The sequence below is a fragment of the Pseudophryne corroboree genome, chromosome 2, assembly GCF_028390025.1.
Source record: "Pseudophryne corroboree isolate aPseCor3 chromosome 2, aPseCor3.hap2, whole genome shotgun sequence".
NCBI classification, from domain to species: Eukaryota; Metazoa; Chordata; class Amphibia; order Anura; family Myobatrachidae; genus Pseudophryne; species Pseudophryne corroboree.
In genome coordinates this window covers 1,002,467,517-1,002,489,521 of record NC_086445.1, presented here as the reverse complement: position 1 = coordinate 1,002,489,521, position 22,005 = coordinate 1,002,467,517, and the positions used below count along the sequence as shown (strand labels likewise).

Sequence of the window (22,005 nt, the reverse complement as noted above, 5' to 3'; positions counted from 1 at the left end):
CTTCCTCAGAGACCACTTCTGAAGTAATAGAGCCCTCTGGTGTCACAGCGGACATGCCTATAGGTTCCCAGTGTTCCATTACCAGATCGGGCCGTGTGTCCAAACCCAACCCAAAGTTCCAAGACTTTATTGTAAAATGGGGGTCATTCCGAGTTGATCGTAGCTGTGCTAAATTTAGCACAGCTACGATCGTTAACTCGGACATGCGGGGGGGGGGGGGGGGCGCCCAGCACAGGGCTAGTCCACCCCGCATGTCAGTGCCGCCCCCCCCCCCCCCGCACAAATACAAACACATCACACAGTGGCGATGCCTTTGTATGTGAGGAGTAACTCCCGGCCAGCGCAGCTCCTGCGGCTGGCCGGGAGTTGCACGTTGCTCCCGCTGGCCGCAGCGGCTGCATGACATGTCACACAGCCGCCGGGGCCCACCCCCCAACGGTACGGCCACGCCTGCATTGGCCGGACTACTCCCCCTAAACAGCGGCTTAACGCCGCCGTTCAGCCCCCTCCCGCCTTGCGACCGCCTCTGTCTCAGAGGCGATCGCTAGGTAACGAAAGGTGCCATGCGCCGGCGCACTGCAGCGCCAGCGCATGCGCAGTTCCGACCTGATCACTGTGCTGCGACAAACTGCAGCGAGCGATCGGGTCGGAATGAGCCCCAATGTCTTTTCTTTTGTTCACGCCTAACATTGGGGTTCATTCCGAGTTGATCCCTCGCTAGCAGTTTTTAGCAGCCGTGCAAACGCATTGTCGCCGCCCACTGGGGATTGTATTTTCGCTTTGCAGAAGTGCGCCTGCAAAATCTTTTTGTGCAAAACAAGACCAGCCCTGTAGTTACTCTTCGTGTGCGTTGATTCTAACGACGGAGAGACGTCAATCACCCGCCCAGCCATGCCTGCGTTTTTTCTGCCACGCCTGCGTTTTTCTAAGCACTCCCTGAAAACGGTCAGTTGCCACCCAGAAACGCCCACTTCATGTCAATCTTCCTGCGTTCGGCCGTGCGACTGGAATGTTCGTTACACTCTGTGCAAACCCACGATGCTCATTGTACCCGTACGACGCGCCTGCGCATTGCGGTGCATACACATAAATGCTGATTTTTAGCCTGATCGCTGCGCTGCGAACAACGGAAGCTAGCGATCAACGCGGAATGACCCCCATTGTGACGTTGAATTTGTTTTATCTATGTTCTGCATCCTTCTAGTTTGAAAGGGGTGATGTAAATGCATGCTGTACATCATGGGAGATGATGTCATGCCGAGGTGACTCACTTCCTGTTTGTCTCCTGTTGCTTCCACTTGTTGTCTGACTCCGTAGAGACCTGTATTACACTGATGCTGCAAGTGTCGTCCTGATTTTGTTGTTACACATCTACACTTCCGGCTGCCAAAACAGCCTTTCTCCCTTCAGCTTCTACACCACGGCCTAAGAGCTAAAATTTTTGTACCTTTCGTCCACAAGGAAAAGTGAAAGGACAAGGGGTTTCCTACGCAATCAGATGCCTTAAAATCTACTAAGTCCTAGACTAAGCACCCATGGGCAGCAAGACAACCCCCAGCAAAACCTGATAAACCCACAGCCTGACGGGGTGGGCCTCCCATGGGCGTCAGGGTGGGAGGCCATCTTCTTCACTACGCACAAGTCTGGATCAGTCTGGATCAAAACCACTTCAGACGCTTGGGTGCAAGTGGTGGTCTCTCATGAGTATGCCATCTCTTTCAAAGGACATCCACCTCAGCAGTATTTTCGCACGAGCCTTCCATCAGACACAGAGAAGTCTCGTATACTACAAAAAGTGGTTCAATCACTCCTCCAGTCAGGAGTAATAGTGCCAGTTCCACGGGCTCAAAAAGGAAGGGTTTTTTTTATGCAAGTAAGGTGCTAGCGTGCATAAAAAAGGGAATTGAGACGAGGGACTCGGATGTGATCCTACCGCTGTATAAAGCATTGGTACGTACGCACTTGGAATATTGTGTTCAGTTTTGGGCACCATTGTATAAAAAAGACATCAGTGAACTCGAAAAGGGTTCAAAGGTGAGCTACTAAATTGATTAAAGGCCTAGAGCAGAGGTTCTCAAACTCGGTCCTCGGGGGCACACACAGTGCATGTTTTGCAGGTCTCCTCACAGAATCGCAAGTGAAATAATTAGCTCCACCTGTGGACCTTTTAAAATGTGTCAGTGAGTAATTAATGCACCTGTGCACCTGCTGGGTTACCTGCAAAACATGCACTGTGTGTGCCCCCGAGGACCGAGTTTGAGAACCTCTGGCCTAGAGGGACTGGATTATAAGGAAAGGCTTACTAGGTTGAATAGTTGAATATGTATACACTAGAAAAGAGGCGCATAAGAGGAGATATTATTAATATCTTCAAATACCATATATACTCGAGTATAAGCAGACTTTTTCAGCACATTTTTTATGCTGAAAAAGCCCCCCTCGGCTTATACTCGAGTCAAGTTGTCAACGGCTGCAGCAGACGCCGTGGGCTGTGTGGGCATCCGCTGCAGCCGGCTCCAGGGACAGACACTAGAGGTCATTATTGACCTCTAGTGTCTGTGCGGCGTTGCTATGGGAGAGACGTCATGACGTCTCTCCCATAGAGATGATCGGGTGCCGGGAAGCGGGCGCCGGAGCGGGCGGCCAGACGGAGCGGTGGACAGACGGAGCGGCGGCCAGACGGAGCGGAGCAGCGCAGCAGCAGAAGAAGCGGTCGGGAAGCAGGAGCGGGGCAGTGGTAAGTATTGTTTTAGTGTGTGTTTTGTGTGTTTATAAGCGGCAACGGGGGCACAGTAACAGGGGGCAAAGAAAGGGGGCACAATTACTGAGGGCAAAGAAAGAGGGGTCATAACTACTGGGGGCAATGAAAGAGGGGGCACAACTACTGGGGGCAAAGAAAGAGAGGGCATAACTACTGGGGGCAATGAAAGAGGGGGCACAACTACTGGGGGCAAAGAAGGGGCATAACTACTGGGGGCAAAGCAGCGGGGGCATGTTTTTATCTGGCACTGTGGGGAGATATATGTCACTGGGGGTATATGTGGCACTGGGGGCACAACCCTAGCAACAAGCATTACCCCCTGGCAACAAGCATGACACCTACCGCATGAAACCCCTGGCAACGAGCATGACACCCTGAGCATGAAAACCCCCGGCACCGTGCATTTCCCACCCTAGGCTTATACTCGAGTCAGTAATTTTTCCCAGTTTTTTGTGGTAAAATTAGGTGCCTCGGCTTATATTCGGGTCGACTTATACTCGAGTATATACGGTATGTAAAAGGACATCACAAAGAATTATCAGAGGAATTATTTATTAAAAGAACACAGTTTAGGACATGCGGGCATTCGCTGCGGCTGGAGGAGAGAAAGTTTCGAACGCAACGGAGGAAAGAGTTCTTCACTGTTAGGGCAATTAGGATGTGGAATTCCCTGCCAGGGAAGGTGGTAATGGTGGACTCTGTAATTGGATTTAAAAAAGGAAAGGATCAATTTCTGAATGAAAATGATATCCAAGGTTATAATATAATACTTAAAATATCAACGTGGTTAATCCGGGGGTAACACGAGTTATAGTAGCTAACTAGTCATAAAACATTATTCAGCGAGTATGTAGAATCATCACAACTTAATACAGGTTGAACACGATGGGCAATTTGCCTCTATTCAACCTCTATTACTATGTTACTACTGTATGTTATTATTTGTCCCTGTTATTTGTACCAAAGCCAGATGGGACATACAGACCTATTCTCAATCTCAAATCTCTCAACAGATTCGTGAAAGTTTCCAAGTTTTGCATGGAAACCCTACACTCCATACATAGTTCTAGCAATGGATTCTGGGGATTTCATGGTGTCATTGGACATACAAAATGCGTATCTGCATATACCTATTGCACTTCAAGAGTACCTGAGGTTTGCTATCCTAAACCAAGACTATCACTTCCAGGTGCTGCAGTTTGGCCTGGCTACAGCGCCCAGAATATTTACAGCAGTCATGGCAGCACACCTGCGTCGTCAGGGAGTCGGGATACTTCCTTATCTGGATGACATACTGCTCCTGGCCAGTTCACAGGAGGTATTGCACCGAAAATTACAGACAACAATAGCCTTCCTGCAAAGTCACGATTGGCTTATCAACTGGAAAAAGTCCTCACTCATATCCTCCCAAAGAATGGTACATCTGGGAGCCCTGCTGGACTCTCAAAATCGACGACTGTTTCTACCACTGAACAAAATATTGAAACTAAGTGACAAAATATATCAGTTCCTTCCCCATTCTCAGGTCATGGCCGCAACTAGGAGGGGGCATGTGACCTGGGCGCCGTATTGGACAGGGCGCCGATCTGCTACTTTAATCTAGAGATGAGCGGATTCGGTTTTACTCGGATTTACTCGGTTCTCAAAACGGCATCTGATTGGCTCACGGATGTCACGTGTTTTGGATAGCCAATCAGATGCCGTTTTGAGAACCGAGTAAATCCGAGTAAAACCGAATCCGCTCATCTCTACTTTAATCCCCCCTAACGCCCCCTCCCTATGCGGCAGCGTTTGCTTAGAGCCAGTGCCGCCTATGAAGAAGCCGTTGCCGAGCACAAAGCATCGCCGAGATGAAACTGAAAATAAACTACATCTCCCAGCAGCCCTTGCTGCCGGGAGCTGTAGTTTACTTTCAGTTTCATATTTTCAGCGTGTGATCGGTAGAGCAGAGTGGGCACCGCACAGGGGACAAGTTGCCTCCTCCCCTCCCTCCCCGCCAGTGCATTTAATCGTTGCAGTACACTGCTGCACTGAAAAAGAAGCATCCTGAGATCTAAAAAAGGGGGCGGGGCTAAACGGCACTGTACACAGTGTCATGTCAGCCAGCCAGTAGCATGGGAGAGAAGAGGGGGAGAGAACAGCAAGACAGCCTAAATAGTGAGTATGACTTTGGGAAGGGGCACTGTATGTGTGTGTGACTACTATATATGTGTGTATGAATGTGTGCTTGCGTGTGACTGTATGTGAATAGGTGTGTGACTACATATCTGTATGTGTGCTCGTGTGTCACTGTATGCATACATGTCACTATATATGTTTGGGATGTAGTTATGTGACCGGCGGTCCCCTATCTGCACCTACATCCCGCCCCCTGAACATCCCGACAGTCGGCATGCTGACTAACAGGGACTATTCCCTGTTAGTAGAGTGGGAATAGAACCTGTGGCGAGGGAATAGAACCTTTGTTGCGCAGATGATTGTGGTGTCTCCGTCGGCAACGCCGACTCATGATTGGTTGGACATGTGGAATATTTTAAATGCAAATGTGACCTTATTATATAAGAGAATGGACAAAGCAGAGTTCCAGGGAAAAAACAGGGAGTCAATCCACGGATTTGACTGGGTCACAGGGCCCTTCAGGGTCTCAAAAACGTCCCCTATCCCAAATAGCAGACACTGATACCGACACGGATTCTGACTCCAGTGTCGACTACGATGATGCAAGGTTACACCCAAAGGTGGCCAAAAGTATTCATTATATGATTATTGCAATAAAAGATGTTTTGCATATCACAGATGACCCCTCTGTCCCTGACACGAGGGTATGCATGTTTAAGGGAAAGAAACCTGAGGTAACCTTTCCCCCATCTCATGAACTGAACAAATTATTTGAAAAAGCTTGGGAGACTCCAGACAAAAAAACTGCAGATTCCCAAGAGGATTCTTATGGCGTATCCTTTCCCTGCACAGGACAGGGTACGGTGGGAATCCTCGCCCAGGGTGGACAAGGCTTTAACGCGTCTGTCCAAGAAGGTGGCGCTTCCGTCTCCAGACACGCCAGCCCTCAAGGATCCTGCTGATCGCAGACAGGAAACTACCTTAAAATATATTTATACGCATACGGGTGCTTTGCTCAGGCCGGCGATAGCATCGGCATGGGTTTGTAGCGCAGTTGCAGCGTGGACAGATACCTTATCAGCTGACATTGATACCCTAGACCGGGATACCATTTTACTGACCTTAGGTCACATTAAAGACGCAGTCTTATATATGAGAGACGCTCAAAGAGACGTTGGGCTGCTTGGTTCCAGAGCCAACGCCATGGCAATTTCTGCGAGGCGAGCTCTGTGGACCCGCCAGTGGACAGGTGATGCAGACTCAAAGAAGCATATGGAGGTTTTACCTTACTAGGGTGAAGTTTTGTTTGGGGATGGTCTCGCGGACCTGGTTTCCACAGCTACCGCAGGTAAATCTGCTTTTTTGCCTTTTGTTCCCCCACAGCAAAAGAAAACTCCACAATATCAGATGGAGTCCTTTCGGTCGCATAAGTCCAGAAGAGGTCGGGGCTCCTCCTTCCTCGCCAGAGGTAAGGGTAGAGGAAAGAGAACACCTGCTTTGGGTAGTTCCCAAGAGCAGAAGTCCTCCCCGGCTTCTGCTAAATCCACCGCATGACGCTGGGGCTCCACGGAGGGAGTCCGCACCGGTGGGGGCGCGTCTTCGACTCTTCAGCCAGGTCTGGGTTCTTTCAGACGTGGATCCTTGGGCGATGGAAATTGTATCCCAAGGTTACAAACTGGAATTCGAAGAGGTGCCCCCTCGTCGATTTTTCAAGTCGGCCTTGCCAGCTTCTCCCCCGGAGAGGGAAGTAGTATTAGCTGCAATTCAAAAGCTGTGTCAGCAGCAAGTGATTGTCAGGGTTCCCCTGGCCCAACAGGGAAAAGGGTACTATTCAACCCTGCTCGTGGTCCCGAAGCCAGATGGTTCGCTCAGACCCATTTTACTAAACCTGTACTTGAAAAGTTCAAATTCAAGATGGAATCACTCCGGGCTGTGATATCCAATCTGGAAGGGGGGGATTTTATGGTGTCACTGGACGTGAAGGATGCCTACCTTCATGTCCCCATATATCCTCCTCATCAGGAGTACCTGAGATTTGCTGTACAGGACTGTCATTAACAGTTTCAGACGTTGCCGTTTGGGCTTTCCACGGCACCGAGGATTTTCACCAAGGTGATGGCGGAGATGATGGTGCTCCTGCGCAGGCAGGGAGTCGCAATTATCCCGTACTTGAACCATCTCCTGATAAAGGCGAGATCGAGAGATCAATTGCTGAAGAGCGTGTCGCTCTCCCTGAGAGTGCTACAACAACACGGTTGGATTCTCAATCTGCCAAAGTCACTCATTCCTAGGCATGATTCTGGACACGGAACAGAAGAGGGTTTTTCTCCCAATGGAAAAAGCCCAGGACCTCCAGAACATGGTCAGAGACCTGCTAAAACCAAAAAGAGTGTCTGTTCATCAATGCACTCGAGTTCTGGGGAAAATGGTGGCAGCCTACGAGGCCATCCCCTTCGGCAGGTTCCATGCGAGGACATTTCAGTGGGACCTTCTGGACAAGTGGTCAGGGTCCCATCTACAGATACATCAGACGATAAGCCTGTCCCCCAGGGCCAGGGTGTGTCTCCTGTGGTGGCTGCAAAGTGCTCACCTTCTAGAGGGTCACAGGTTCGGCATTCAAGACTGGGTTCTGGTGACCACGGACGCGAGCCTCCGAGGATGGGGAGCAGTCACACAAGGAAGAAATTTTCAGGGACTATGGTCAAGCCAGGAGGCTTGTCTATATATCAATGTGCTGGAATTGAGGGCCATATACAACGGCCTACGACAAGCGGAGAATCTTCTTCGCGACCTACCGGTGCTGATTCAATCAGACAATGTCACAGCCGTGGCTCATGTAAACCGCCAAGGCGGGACAAGGAGCAGAGTGGCAATGGCGGAAGCCACCAGGATTCTTCGCTGGGTGGAAAATCACGTAAGCGTTCTGTCAGCAGTCTTCATACCGGGAGTGGACAACTGGGAAGCAGACTTCCTCAGCAGACACGATCTCCATCCAGGAGAGTGGGGACTTCATCAAGAAGTCTTTGCAGAGATAACAAGTCATTGGGGACTTCCTCAAATAGACATGATGGCGTCACGCCTCAACAAAAAGCTTCGGAGGTATTGTGCCAGGTCAACTGATAAAGGCTAGGAAGGAGGTGACGGCGAATCATTATCACCGTATCTGGAGGAAGTATGTATCTTGGTATGAAGCCAAGAATGCTCCTACGGAGGAATTCCATCTGGGCCATTTTCTCCCCTTTCTACAGACAAGAGTGGATATGGGCCTGAAGTTAGGCTCCATTAAGGTACAGATTTCGGCCCTGTCTATATTCTTTCAGAAGGAATTGGCTTCTCTCCCAGAAGTCCAGACTTTTGTGAAGGGAGTGCTGCACATCCAGACTCCTTTTGTGCCCCCTGTGGCACCATGGGACCTTAACGTGGTGTTAAGGTTCCTAAAATCTCACTGGTTTGAACCTCTTCAAACGGTGGAATCAGTGGCGTAAGTTCGTCACAGTTGCCCGGAAGCAACGTAAATATTGGTGCCCCCCTATTTCCTATATTAAGATAAATGTGTGTGTGTGTGTGTGTGTGTGTGTGTGTGTGTGGAGTGTTCTGAAAAAAATGTACATACTGTATTTATACATTTAATTGTCTTTTATTTTAAATCACACATTTCTTAGCAGTCATACCCAGGATTATAACCCATGACCTGTTACACTGACAGCAGACACTTCACTAATGGAGATATTTGCTCCTGTACAGGGAGAATGAGAATTCTAACTACAGTATATGAAGTTACGTGTCATTGTCAGAGAAGTATCTTCATATAGTTAAAATTCTTATATCTCCTGTACAGGAGCAAACAGCTTCATCAGTAAGGTGTCTGCTTCCAGTGTAATAAGTCGTGGTTTCTAATCCTGGGTGTGATACTTGTAAAATGTGTATATTCAGTACAATAAAGAGGGTATGATTTGTAAGGTGCAGGGACCAGTTAGGAAGTCGGTCACTGAAAAGACAGCGACAGCTATCAATTAACTTAATTCAATGGTGTCACAGAATGGGAGGAGAGGTGCCCCCCTTCAGAGCAGGAGCCCGGCGGCAGATGACTCCGTTGTCTCCCAGAGTTCTGCCTCTGGGTGGAATTAAAATTTCTCACTTGGAAGGTGGTCATGTTATTGGCCTTGCCATCTGCAAGGCGGGTGTCCGAATTGGCGGCCTTGTCTCACAAGAGCCCCTATTTGATTTTCCATGTGGATAGAGCAGAGTTGAGGACTCGTCCTCAATTTTTGCCTAAGGTGGTTTCTTCATTTCATATGAACCAACCTATTGTGGTGCCTGTGGCTACGGGCGACTTGGAGGACTCCAAGTCCCTGGATGTAGTCAGGGCCTTAAAAATTTATGTAGCCAGGACGGCTAGGGTTAGAAAAACATAGGCACTGTTTGTCCTGTATGCAGCCAACAAGGTTGGCGCTCCTGCTTCTAATCAGACTATTGCTCGCTGGATCTGTAATACGATTCAGCAGGCTCATTCTACGGCTGGATTGCCGTTACCAAATTCGGTAAAGGCCCATTCCACTAGGAAGGTGGGCTCTTCTTGGGCGGCTGCCCGAGACATCTCTGCATTGCAGCTTTGCCGAGCAGCTACTTGGTCAGGGGCAAACACGTTTGCAAAATTCTACAAGCTTGATACCCTGGCTGATGAGGACCTCGCGTTTGCTCAATCGGTGCTGCAGAGTCATCCGCACTCTCCCGCCCGGTTTGGAGCTTTGGTATAATCCCCATGGTCCTTACGGAGTCCCCAGCATCCTCTAGGATGTAAGAGAAAATAAGATTTTAAACCTACCGGTAAATCTTTTTCTCCTAGTCCGTAGAGGATGCTGGGCGCCCGTCCCAGTGCGGACTAAATTCTGCAAGACTTGTATATAGTTGTTGCTTACATAAGGGTTATGTTACAGTTGAGATCGGTCTTTGACTGATACTGTTTTTTGTTCATACTGTTAACTGGTTGCGTATATTCCAGGTTATACGGTGTGGTTGGTGTGGGCTGGTATGAATCTTGCCCTTAGATTAACAAAATCCTTTCCTCATATTGGGGGTTAGTCCGAGTTGTTCGCTCGTTATTTTTTTTTCGCTACGGAGCGATTAGTCGCAAACTGCGCATGCGCAATGTTCGCAGTGCGCCTGCGCCAAGTAAATTAGCACAAAAGTTTGGTATTTTAGTTTACTCACGGCCTAACGAAGATTTTTCATCGTTCTGGTGATCGTAGTGTGATTGACAGGAAGTGGGTGTTTCTGGGCGGAAACTGGACGTTTTATGGGAGTGTGCGGAAAAACGCTGATGTTTCTGGGAAAAAAGCGGGAGTGGCTGGAGAAACGGGGGAGTGTCTGGGCGAACGCTGGGTGTGTTTGTGACGTCAAACCAGGAACGAAACTGACTGAACTGATCGCAGTGTAGGAGTAAGTCTGGAGCTACTCAGAAACTGCTAAGAAATTTCTATTCGCAATTCTGTTAATCTTTCGTTCGCACTTCTGCTAAGCTAAGATACACTCCCAGAGGGCGGCGGCTTAGCGTGTGCAATGCTGCTAAAAGCAGCTAGCGAGCTGTCAAAGTCGAAAAATATTGTAGAACACACATCACGTACAAACTGCACACACATGCCCACTGCGCGTGCACTTGTTCTGCCGTGCGTGCACATATCCGCAATTTGCGTATGGTCGCTCCCGCGGTCCTGCGCATCGGCGCGTGGTATGGTTATTTACGGCAGAGTTTGTGAACGCATGGAGGGCCATCAGAACACATTACATATTTAATCCAAATAGTGCACAATGTACACATAGTCTCCTTGCACCACATCAGAAAGTTATAGCTGTTTAAATGGTTGCAGAACAAAGGGATTCACCTTTACAGGATAAGAGGGGACAGACTAAGGTTATAAGGTGGTGTTTGGTATCCAGCTGTAGGGTATTTTAAGGGTAACATTCCGGTGTTGGTCTGCGGAAGATCGCATGTTCCTGCGGATAATTATGTGCAGAAGTAGAATATAGATATAAACTGTATTTACTGTATATTATGTATGCGGCGGGAATCCAGAGGAGACCACCCACAAGAGCAGTTGGGAAAGACATCGCCTACCTATTCAAATCGACCTATGACCTCTCCTGTACTGTAAAAGTGCATTCCTGTGTCCAATGGACAAAGGGATTACAGTATCCATTGTATTGCTTTTGGAAGAATTGTATAAATAAAGCCTGCTGCAGCCTGGCCTGCCACAAGACTCACAACGTTATCTATCAGATGACCGGGGACCGGCCGAGTTGCGCATGCGATTCCAATCACGTATGTACATTGACTGTAGCCATTATTCTGTTATATTGTCTTGTATTGTAGTGTATGATTTGTATTGTAAACCCCCTTTCAGCAAATATTACGCTGTGGTGTCGGAACCCAGTGGTTTAACTACAAATCGATGTTGTGTCTTCCTTTTCCTGCTAAGTTTTAAGAGTGTATTAGTAACGCATCGCATTGCTGTATAAGGTTTAAAGTGTATCTCTGGGTGTGTGCGCGCTGTGTGTACTTTGTACCCCCAGCGCGGCGTTTGTACGCTAAGTCCGTACAGTGATACGGGACTCCGTACGCAAACAGTGTATAAAGTACGTGGCGTGTGTATTAAGTATAGCGGCCGCAGCGGCTAAAGGTTTAAAGTGTATTTAAGGTGTGTTTAAGGTATAGCTTTCTTTCCTGTAAGATAATCGACATTATCAGAGCGAACAACTCGGAATGAGGGCCATTGTCCATCTCCTCTGGGCACAGTTTCTCTAACTGAGGTCTGGAGGAGGGGCATAGAGGGAGGAGCCAGTGCACACCCATACTAAAAGTTCTTTATAGTGCCCCTGTCTCCTGCAGAGCCCGTCTATACCCCATGGTCCTTACGGAGTCCCCAGCATACTCTACGGACTAGGAGAAAAAGATTTACCGGTAGGTTTAAAATCTTATTTTCACTCTCACCCTTTACAAAGGTTGATTCTAGCCAAATGGAATGGCCAGCATCATAGCAAATGACAGATAATAACCCTGGCTCCAGAGGTTCGCCTATCATTAACTTGGTGGCTCCACAGCAATCACCTAGACAGGTGTTTCCCCTTCTGGATACTGAATTGGGTGCTTCTCATTATAGATGCCAGCCTTCGTGGTCAGGGAGTTGTAACTGAGCAACACTCGTTTCAAGGGAGATGGAGCCTGGCAGAGTCTTAGTTACCACACAATGGGGGTAATACCAAGTTGATCGCAGCAGGAAATTTTTTAGCAGTTGGGCAAAACCATGGAGGTCATTCCGAGTTGTTCGCTCGCAAGGCGATTTTAGCAGAGTTGCTCACGCTAAGCCGCCGCCTACTGGGAGTGAATCTTAGCATCTTAAAAATGCGAACGATGTATTCGCAATATTGCGATTACACACCTCGTAGCAGTTTCTGAGTAGCTTCAGACTTACTCGGCATCTGCGATCAGTTCAGTGCTTGTCGTTCCTGGTTTGACGTCACAAACACTCCCAGCGTTCGCCCAGACACTCCTCCGTTTCTCCGGCCACTCCTGCGTTTTTTCCGGAAACGGTAGCGTTTTTTCCCACACGCCCATAAAACGGCCTGTTTCCGCCCAGTAACACCCATTTCCTGTCAATCACATTACGATCGCCAGAACGATGAAAAAGCCGTGAGTAAAATTACTAAGTGCATAGCAAATTTACTTGGCGCAGTCGCAGTGCGAACATTGCGCATGTGCATTAAGCGGAAAATCGCTGCGATGCGAAGATTTTTACCGAGCGAACAACTCGGAATGAGGGCCCATGTGCACTGCAGGTGAGGCAGATATAACATGTGCAGAGAGAGTAAGATTTGGGTGGGTTATTTTGTTAGGGTAAATACTGGCTGCTTTATTTTTACACTGCAATTTAGATTGCAGATTGAACACACCACACACAAATCTAACTCTCTCTGCACATGTTATATCTGCCTCCCCTGCAGTGCACATGGTTTTGCCCAACTGCTAAAAAAATTTCCTGCTGCGATCAACTTGGAATTACCCCCAATGTACTAGAACTGATGGCAGTATACAAAACATTGACATCGGCACGCAGCATTCTCAAGGCAGGCCTCTGTAAATCATACTTGCCTACTCTCCCGGAATGGCCGGGAGGCTCCCGAAAATCGGGTGACCCTCCCGGCCCCCCGGAAGAGCAGGCAAGTCTCCCGATTTGCGGGGTCCCCCCTGCCCGTCCGCCCACTTAGTGTGTAAAGTGGGCGGTCCGGGCAGTCGATGACGCGATTCTTGCTGAATCGCGTCATCATAGCCACGCCCCCTGCAGTGTAATGCCGGTGATCGCGGCATTACATAGCGGGGGCGTGGCTTAAAAGAGGTGTCACTGTGACCCCACCCTTGCCCCGCCCCGTCCTGCCCTTGCTCCGCCCCTGCCCCGCCTCCGGTCCACCCCCTCCTTTACAACACAGCCTCCCCTGCCCGACCTGGCTGCTCTCTCCCGCAGAGAGCATCCAGAATATCGGTAAGTATGCTGTAAATTAAATCCGACAACGCCACAACAGTGGCATATAGTAATCACCAAGGCGGCACTCACAGCAAAAGGGCAATGCAAGAGGTAGCAAAAATACTAAAGTGGGCTGAATGTCCTCTTCCGGCCATATCAGCAGTGTTCACACTAGACCTCCTCAACTGGGAAGCAGACTTCCTCAGTCATCAGGATGTGCACACAGTGAATGGGCTCTCCACCCAGAAGTGTTCCAAATACTAGTGGACAGGTGGAGCTGGCCAGACATGGATCTGATGGCATCATGTCACAACCGCAAGGTCACAGTATACGGATCCAGGTCACAGGATCCGCAAGCAGCAATTGTGGATGCTCTAGCAGTACAATGGACCTTTCGACTACCATACATATTTCCCCCAATATCCCTTCTGCCAAGGGTAATAAGGAAATTCAAACAAGAAGGAGGAAACCTCATTCTGATAGCCCTAGCATGGCCCAGGTGGTACATGTTTCTCCGACCTTTCAGTAGGGCAAACCCTTCAACTTCCTCAGCGACAGTACCTTCTATTTCAAGGGCCATGTCTACATCCAGACTTGGACCTTCTGTCTTTGACAGTGTGGCTCTTGAATCTTCCTTTTTAAGAGCAAAAAGATTTTCAACCTCTGTAATTCAAACAATGCTTAAGGCACGCAAGCCTGCTTCAGCGCGTATATATTATAAAGTATGGCATACCTGTTTCACATGGTGCGCTTTTAAGCAGTACGATACATCTATATTTAAAGTATCAATATTGGCTTTTCTTCAAAGAGGAGTGAATCTAGATTTACATCTTGCTTCTCTGAAAGTACACATTTCTGCCCTATCAGTATGGTTTCAGAGGAAAATTACTACACTATGATATACGTACTTTTTTTTCAAGGGGTCATACATGTACAACCTCCATATGTACCCCCAGTAGCTCCATGGGATCTCTCTGTAGTATTGGAGGCACATTCTACTCATTTGATACCTTTACATCCCAGGATGCTCCCTTTAATGCAGGATTCTGTTATCCTCTTAGGCGTATACCCTCCCTTAAAAATACTGCTTTAGGACATCCTCAATGTTCTCCCTGTAGAGCCCTTTGAATCCCAAAGAAGAAAACGAGAGTTATGGTAGATTTACCTTTGTTAACTCTCTTTCTTCAAGGTTCATAGGGTTCACGGGGGGGAGGGCAATCAATTTGCAGGCTGTTAAGATCCCGGAGGTCATGATACCGACGCTGAAATCCTGACAGCCGACAATGCCAACAGCCGGAATCCCGGCGCACAGGGGCTATTCACACTCCTGGGTGTCCATGACACCCACAGAGTGGGAATTGATCCTGTGGCGAGCATAGCATGGCGAACTCTTAGTGCTCGCCCCTCTGCCAGCACTCTGGCTGGCTGGATGCTGCTGTTGGATCTTGACAGCTGGAATCCTGTCCACCGGGAATACATATGTATTCCCCACAGGGCGCCCACTCTGGCACACCTGGCCTTTCTGGGTTTTTGTGGCATTAGTCACTGGTTCCTTTCTTCTGTCTGTGAGAAGGTGTTCTATGTATACAATATCTTTCTTCTCTCCAATATCCTTCCTGCTTTGGGCTTGTGAACAAAACTGACCTGCCTGAGCATGGAGGCGGTGGTTATAGGGGAGAGGAGCCGAGCATTCTGGGAAGCTGGAAAGCTTAACTGTTTGGCGCTCCGACTCTCATCCACCACCTACCCCTGTGGACCCTATGAATCTCGAAGAAAGAGAGTTAACAAAGGTAAGTCTACCATAACTCTCGTTATTCGAATGGGCCACCAAGGCAGCAAATGGGAGTACTAACATTTAACTACTGTCCGGAGACACAATAAGAGATGGATAAATTAACGTCTTATGTGTGCAGAGGGGGTGCAATCAATTTGCTAGCTATCGGGATCCCAGCAGTCAGTATATTGACGCCGGAAACCTGACAGCCGACAATGCCAACAGCCGGAATCCCGGCGCACAGGAGCTATTCCCACTCGTGGATGACTATGAATCCCATAGAGTGAGAATAGAACCGAGCCCACAGCGTGGTGCGCGCAGTTAGCCTGCAAGGGGACTCTTAGCGCTCGCCCTGCTGCTGGCATTCTGGCGGGCGGGATGCCGCTGTCGGGATCTTGATAGCCGGCATTCCACCCGCCGGTAAATAGTATGTAACCCGTGCAGACACCATGTTATGATAACCAGCAAAAACAGGAATGTCTTTTTATGTACTCCCATTTTCTTGTTGGTTATGTCATACCTCCCAACATCCAAGACACCTGAAGCGGAACTCCCCTGCACATGACAAAGGGGGTCGTGACCAGGGATGGTGCTAGGGTGTTCGGCGCCCCCCTGCAAACTATAAATTTGCACCCTCCCATATCCCACAAAGAGTCAGCGTGCACCTTTGGTGTGCGCCGGGAAGGGGCATGGCCACACAACAGTACCCCCATTTAAAATTACGCCACACAGTACCACAATCTTATTCAACTTATACGTAATGCCCCACCCGTAGTAGTAGCGTGCTTATATGTAATGCCCCCCAGTAGTAGTAGCATCCTTATACATAATACCCCCCCAGTAGTAGTAGTATCCTTATACATAATACCCCCCCAGTAATAGTAGCGTCCTTATACGTAATGCCCCCCCAGCAGTAGAAGCGTCCTTATACATAATGCCCCCCAGTAGTAGACGCATCCTTATACGTAATGCCACCCCCAGTAGTAGTGCCTTTATACGTAATGCTCCACCAGTAGTAGTAGCGTCCGTAAAATGTAATGCCCCCCCAGTAGTAGCGTCGTTAGACGTAATGCCCCCACCAGTAGTTGCGTCCTTACATGTAATGCCCCCCCAGTAGTAGCGTCGTTAGACGTAATGCCCCCACCAGTAGTTGCGTCCTTACATGTAATGCCCCCCCAGTAGTAGCGTCCATAATGCATGCTCACACAGACACACCTCACACACCCACCATACACACTCCTACCATACACACACACACACACACACACACACACACACACACACACCCACCATACACACTCCTACCATACACACACACACACACCCACCATATACACTCCTACCATACACACACACACACACACACACACACACACACACACACACACACACACACACACACACACACCATACACACTCCTACCATACACACACACACACACACACACACACACACACACACCAACCATACACACACCCACCATACGCGCACACACACACACACACACCCACCATACGCACACATACATACATTTCTCTCTCACCCTCCACTTACCCAAGTCTGGCTGGTTGCCACTGTCATTACTCTCCAGTCTCCCTCTGTACAGCATCCTGGTCCGTGTAGCTCCTCCCCCTTCTGTCCCATGTAGCTCCACCCCCTTCTGTCCCGTGTAGCTCCATCCCCTTCTGTTCCATGTAGCTCCACCCCCTCCTATGATCCGTACACAGCGTTGTCACACAGGTCACAGTGAGGGGAGGGGAAAAGAGGAGACTTTTCATGCTGCCGGTGCCGCTGCCAGTGCCTGTCATACAGTGACAGGCACAGCAGCTGGCAGCAGTAGGGGGGACAGGACGGTGCAGCAGCAGGGAAGGGATGCTGAGCAGGGACAGCGCCTCTCCGTCCCAGCGCCTCCCTGCAATGCATCCCTTCGCTGAGCGGGTAGCGCCGGGCCTGGGCGTGACCTATGAAAAAGTGGCATGGCTGTGTGGGAATGTCAAACTCGCAGGCCACGCCCCTGTCGCCCCTGTTCTAATCACTGTGGGGGGCATGCTCAGCACTCTGTGACTTGCTGGCATGTCTCCCCAGTCCCTTTGCCTATAGACGCTGTGTGCATGTGTACAGCATCTATTCATTGCCGCTCTGCTATGCAGAGCAGAGTGACAGGAGGCCTCCCAACCATCCCTCACTATGGGACACTGTTGCCTGCGGGTGGGACAGTGAGACAGTGTCCAAAAAACGGGACTGTCCCACGAAAATAGGGACAGTTGGGAGGTATGGTTATGTCAATACACAGTACTGTATTCTTCATAAAATGTTGTTCTTAGCAATGTTGGCAAACAAGTAGATGCATTATTGCACCCAGATACTGTACTTATATATAAGGTACACCGCCATCAGCAAAAACTGCTTCTTTGCAAAAGATGCCACCATGCAATAATCATACAGTAAAGGGGACACACACGGGGCGACTGGGCTCAGCGCGATGTGTGCTGAGCCTGATGTGGGCCCTAAGCACAACACAGCGGGTGTCTGTACGCTGCGATGTGTGCTTGCCTAATCCTTAATAGACCGCAAGGCTCAACGAGAGCCTCCCCTGTCATAATGACTGCAGTAATACAAAGAAGATATTTATAACACGTCCTGTGTCATAATTATCCTCTTTGCATTTTTCTAATCATATTTGCTGTGTGGAAACACAGCCAACGGTGGGTGGGAGGCAGCTGAGAGCGCTGCCTCCCACTGACAATGGTAAAGTGTCCGAGCTGGGGGGCGGGCAGGGGGCGTGGTCAAACGGAGGGCAGGAAAAGCCCATTGAAAAAACATGCAGTAGAGGCAGCAGCAGATCTGCCTCAGTGACAGGGGCGTGCCTGCATCCCACCTCAGAGCCCGCTCCTGTCAGTGAGGCAGATTTGATTGGCCAGTGACTGACTGTTTCCTGATGCACTCTCAGTGCTGAGTCCGGATCTCCCTCTCTCCAGATGCTGGTCGTGTTACAGATGGTGAGGTGAGCTGTCAGGGTGCACTACAGCATGGGTAGCACTGTTATCAGGGGGGAGTGGGGACCTCCGGTTTCCTGCACATGGCTACTATAGCCACGGACAGTAGGGTCAGGCTGCTGCTGTCAGGGTCAGGGCTATGGCAGGAGCAGGCTGCAAGTCACTGTCTGCTCCAGCCTTTAGTTTCCCAGCCCTCAGCTGCTGCCTGTGGATGTCTGTTACTGATACCTTCTCCATTCCCACACACATGCAGCAGCACAGCCCTGGCTGGGGGTGGGAGGAAGATGGATGCTGGGGCTCTTTACTTGTTGTTCTGTACACTGGACTACTCATTCATTTTTTATATTTGTACTCTGTTCTTTTCTGTTCCAGTTTTTGTTTGGTCACTGGCACTGCAAGTCCTGAGTAACGGGCCCTACACACTGGCCGATTACACTAAAATATATTTCAGTGTGTATTTACCAACGATGAACGATGTGCGACCCCGCGCTCGTTCATTGTTGGTGCCGTGTCGTTTATGCGTGCAAGCCAATATGGACAATATCGTCCATATTAGCATGCAGGGCTATGGGGCCCGGTGACGGGTGAGTGAAGAAACGTCACTCCCCCGTCACCCCCCCCCCCCCCTTGCCGCCGGGGCATCCGTCGGCCGTCTCGGCGGTCAGGCACCTCGGCTGAAAATCGTCCAGTGTGTAAGGCCCTTAAGTGTTGTTGTGAAGATGTTGTAAAAACGGATGGTACAGTATATTATAAGAGTTAAATATAAATGCTGCAATATGGCCTGATTTGGCCTGGTCACCTACTGTACTGTATGTCAAGCTCACTGGCAGGCGGTTAGTTTACTGACAGTCGGGATCCTGCCCCCCGCCACAATGCCGTTGCCAGAAATCCGATTTGGTCATGATACAGACGTCCAAACCCCGACAGTTGGCGTCCTGACCTATGTAAGTATAGTGCCACCGATAGTTTTAGGGTCAGCAGGGTTAGTTTAGCCTCCCCTCCCCCCAGGGAGGTTAGGGTTAGGCTGCAGGGAGGGGGGTTAAGCACCCACGGAGAGGGTTAGGGTAGCGCTGCGGGGGAGGGAGAGTTAAGTTTAGTCAGCGGGGAGGGGGGTTAGGTTTAGGCAATGCTGCACTGATGTTAGGGTTGGGCACTATAGGGGCAGGTTAGGGTTAGGCTGCGTGGGGAGGTTAGGCTGCATGGAGGAGCGTTAGGCACCCACGGAGAGGGTTAGGGTTAGGCTGCAGGGAGGGGGGGTTAGGCACCCACGGAGAGGGTTAGGGTTAGGCTGCGGGGGAGATTAGGCAATGCTGCACAGATGTTAGGGTTAGGCACTATAGGGGGAGGTTAAGGTTAGGCTATGGGATTGGAAAGGGAGGATTAGGGGGTTGGGGAGAGGGGATAATACCCCCTAGCTTGTATGTTGGTGTAAATCAAGTTCTGTTATTAGCCAGTGCCTCCCCAATCATTGACCTCACCGCACGTCACTGATGTGAATGTCATTAGCTATGTCCTAATTATCTGATAGCATTATAGAAAACATTAATGCACAGTGTAACTGTCCCGATTTTAGTGTGACAGTCCTGCTTTTCGGGCACCGTCTCACTATTCCACCCATGGACGCAGTGTTCCGTGGTCAGTCAGGTGGTTGCGCAACACTCTGTCATGCTACTCTGCATAGCCAAAAAAGAGGTTCAGCTCGCCCTAGTGTGATGAAAAATGGCGGCATCATACGTGGCCGCGTCCCTAAAATGTCACACCAGTGGGAGTGGCTTAGTGGTCAAAAGGCCACACCCCTTTTCCTCAGACATCTTTGACACCAATGTCAAGTCCCATTTGTATTATTTCAAATGTTGGGTTGTTTGCATAAAACCTCACATATAAAACTTTGTAATTTTTTGTATGTCTTAAATATAGTTTAAATGTGCTAATGTTTTAAATTATATTTCTCTAACGTCCTAGTGGATGCTGGGGACTCCGTAAGGACCATGGGGAATAGACGGGCTCCGCAGGAGACTGGGCACTCTATAAGAAAGATTTGGTACTATCTGGTGTGCACTGGCTCCTCCCTCTATGCCCCTCCTCCAGACCTCAGTTAGATTTCTGTGCCCGCCCCGAGCTGGTTGCACACTAGGAGCACTCCTGAGCTGCTAGAAAGAAAGTTTAAAATTAGGTTTTTTATTTTACAGTGAGACCTGCTGGCAACAGGCTCACTGCAGCGTGGGACTAAGGGGAGAAGAAGCGAACCTACCTGCTTGCAGCTAGCTTGGGCTTCTTAGGCTACTGGACACCATTAGCTCCAGAGGGATCGACCGCAGGACTCGTCCTTGGTGTTCGTTCCCGGAGCCGCGCCGCCGTCCCCCTTACAGAGCCAGAAGCATGAAGATGGTCCGGAAAATCGGCGGCAGAAGACATCAGTCTTCACCAAGGTAGCGCACAGCACTGCAGCTGTGCGCCATTGCTCCTCATACACACTTCACACTCCGGTCACTGAGGGTGCAAGGCGCTGGGGGGGGGGGCGCCCTGAGCAGCAATAATATCACCTTGGCTGGCAAAAATAACCACAATATATAGTCCCAGAGGCTATATATGTGGTAATTACCCCTGCCAGAATTACAGAAAAAAGCGGGAGAAAGGCCGCCGAAAAAGGGGCGGAGCCTTCTCCCTCAGCACACTGGCGCCATTATTCCCTCACAGTTCCGCTGGAAGGAAGCTCCCTGACTCTCCCCTGCAGTCTACACTACGGAAAGGGTAAAAAAGAGAGGGGGGCACTAAATTTGGGCGCAGTTTAATATAATAAGCAGCTATAAAGGGTCATAATTCAGTTAGTCCCTGTATTATTATAGCGCTCTGGTGTGTGCTGGCATACTTTCTCTCTGTCTCCCCAAAGGGCTTTTGTGGGGTCCTGTCTCCTTGTAAGAGCATTCCCTGTGTGTGTGCGGTGTGTCGGTACGGCTGTGTCGACATGTTTGATGAGGAGACTTATGTGGAGGCGGAGCAGATGCCTATTAATGTGATGTCACCCCCTGCGGGGCAGACACCTGAGTGGATGGATTTATGGAAGGAATTACGTGCAAGTGTCGACTCCTTACATAAAAAATTTGACGACATGCCAAATGCGGGACAGCCGGCTTCTCAGCTCGTGCCTGCCCAGACGATTCAAAGGCCGTCAGGGGCCCTGAAACGACCACTACCTCAGATGGCAGACACAGATGTCGACACGGATACTGATGCAAGTGTCGACGACGATGAGTCAAATTTAATGTCCACTAGGGCCATTTGTGGCATGATTGAGGCAATGAAAGAGGTATTACACCTTACTGATATAAACCCGGGTACCTCAAAGAAGGGTATTATGTTTGGGGAGAAAAAACTACCTATAGTTTTTCCCCCATCTGAGGAATTGAATGAGGTGTGTGAAGAAGCGTGGGCTTTCCCGATAAAAAATTGGTGATTTCAAAAAAATTACTAATGGCGTTCCCTTTCTCGTCAGAGGATAGGTCACGTTGGGAAACTCCCCCTAGGGTGGATAAAGCGCTCACACGTTTGTCTAAAAAGGTGGCACTACCGTCTCCGGATACGGCCGCCCTAAAGGAACCTGCTGATAGAAAGCAGGAGGCTATCCTAAAATCTATTTACACACACACTGGTGTTATACTGAGACCAGCTATTGCCTCAGCCTGGATGTGCAGTGCTGCTGCTGCTTGGTCAGATTCCCTGTCGGAAAATATTGACACCCTAGACAGGAGATGCAGATTCTAAAAGGCACATGGAAGTTTTGCCTTATAAGGGTGAGGAGTTATTCGGGGACGGTCTCTCAGACCTTGTTTCCACAGCAA

General features: G+C 49.5%; 1 protein-coding gene across 2 annotated transcripts in view; it reads right to left on the bottom strand.

Annotated features, from left to right (window-relative positions):
- SIM2 (SIM bHLH transcription factor 2) overlaps nt 1-22,005 on the bottom strand; it is a 314,641-nt gene that overhangs the window by 161,087 nt on the left and 131,549 nt on the right. Inside the window, exon 1 of one of the 2 annotated variants that reach the window (XM_063956548.1) lies at nt 16,725-16,799. The exons of the other annotated variant lie outside the window; for it this stretch is intronic. Coding sequence (XP_063812618.1) covers nt 16,725-16,751 — 27 coding nt within the window. The 5' untranslated portion in view covers nt 16,752-16,799. Of the gene's footprint in view, nt 1-16,724; nt 16,800-22,005 lie in introns of those variants that run through there. 2 annotated transcript variants of the gene reach the window in all.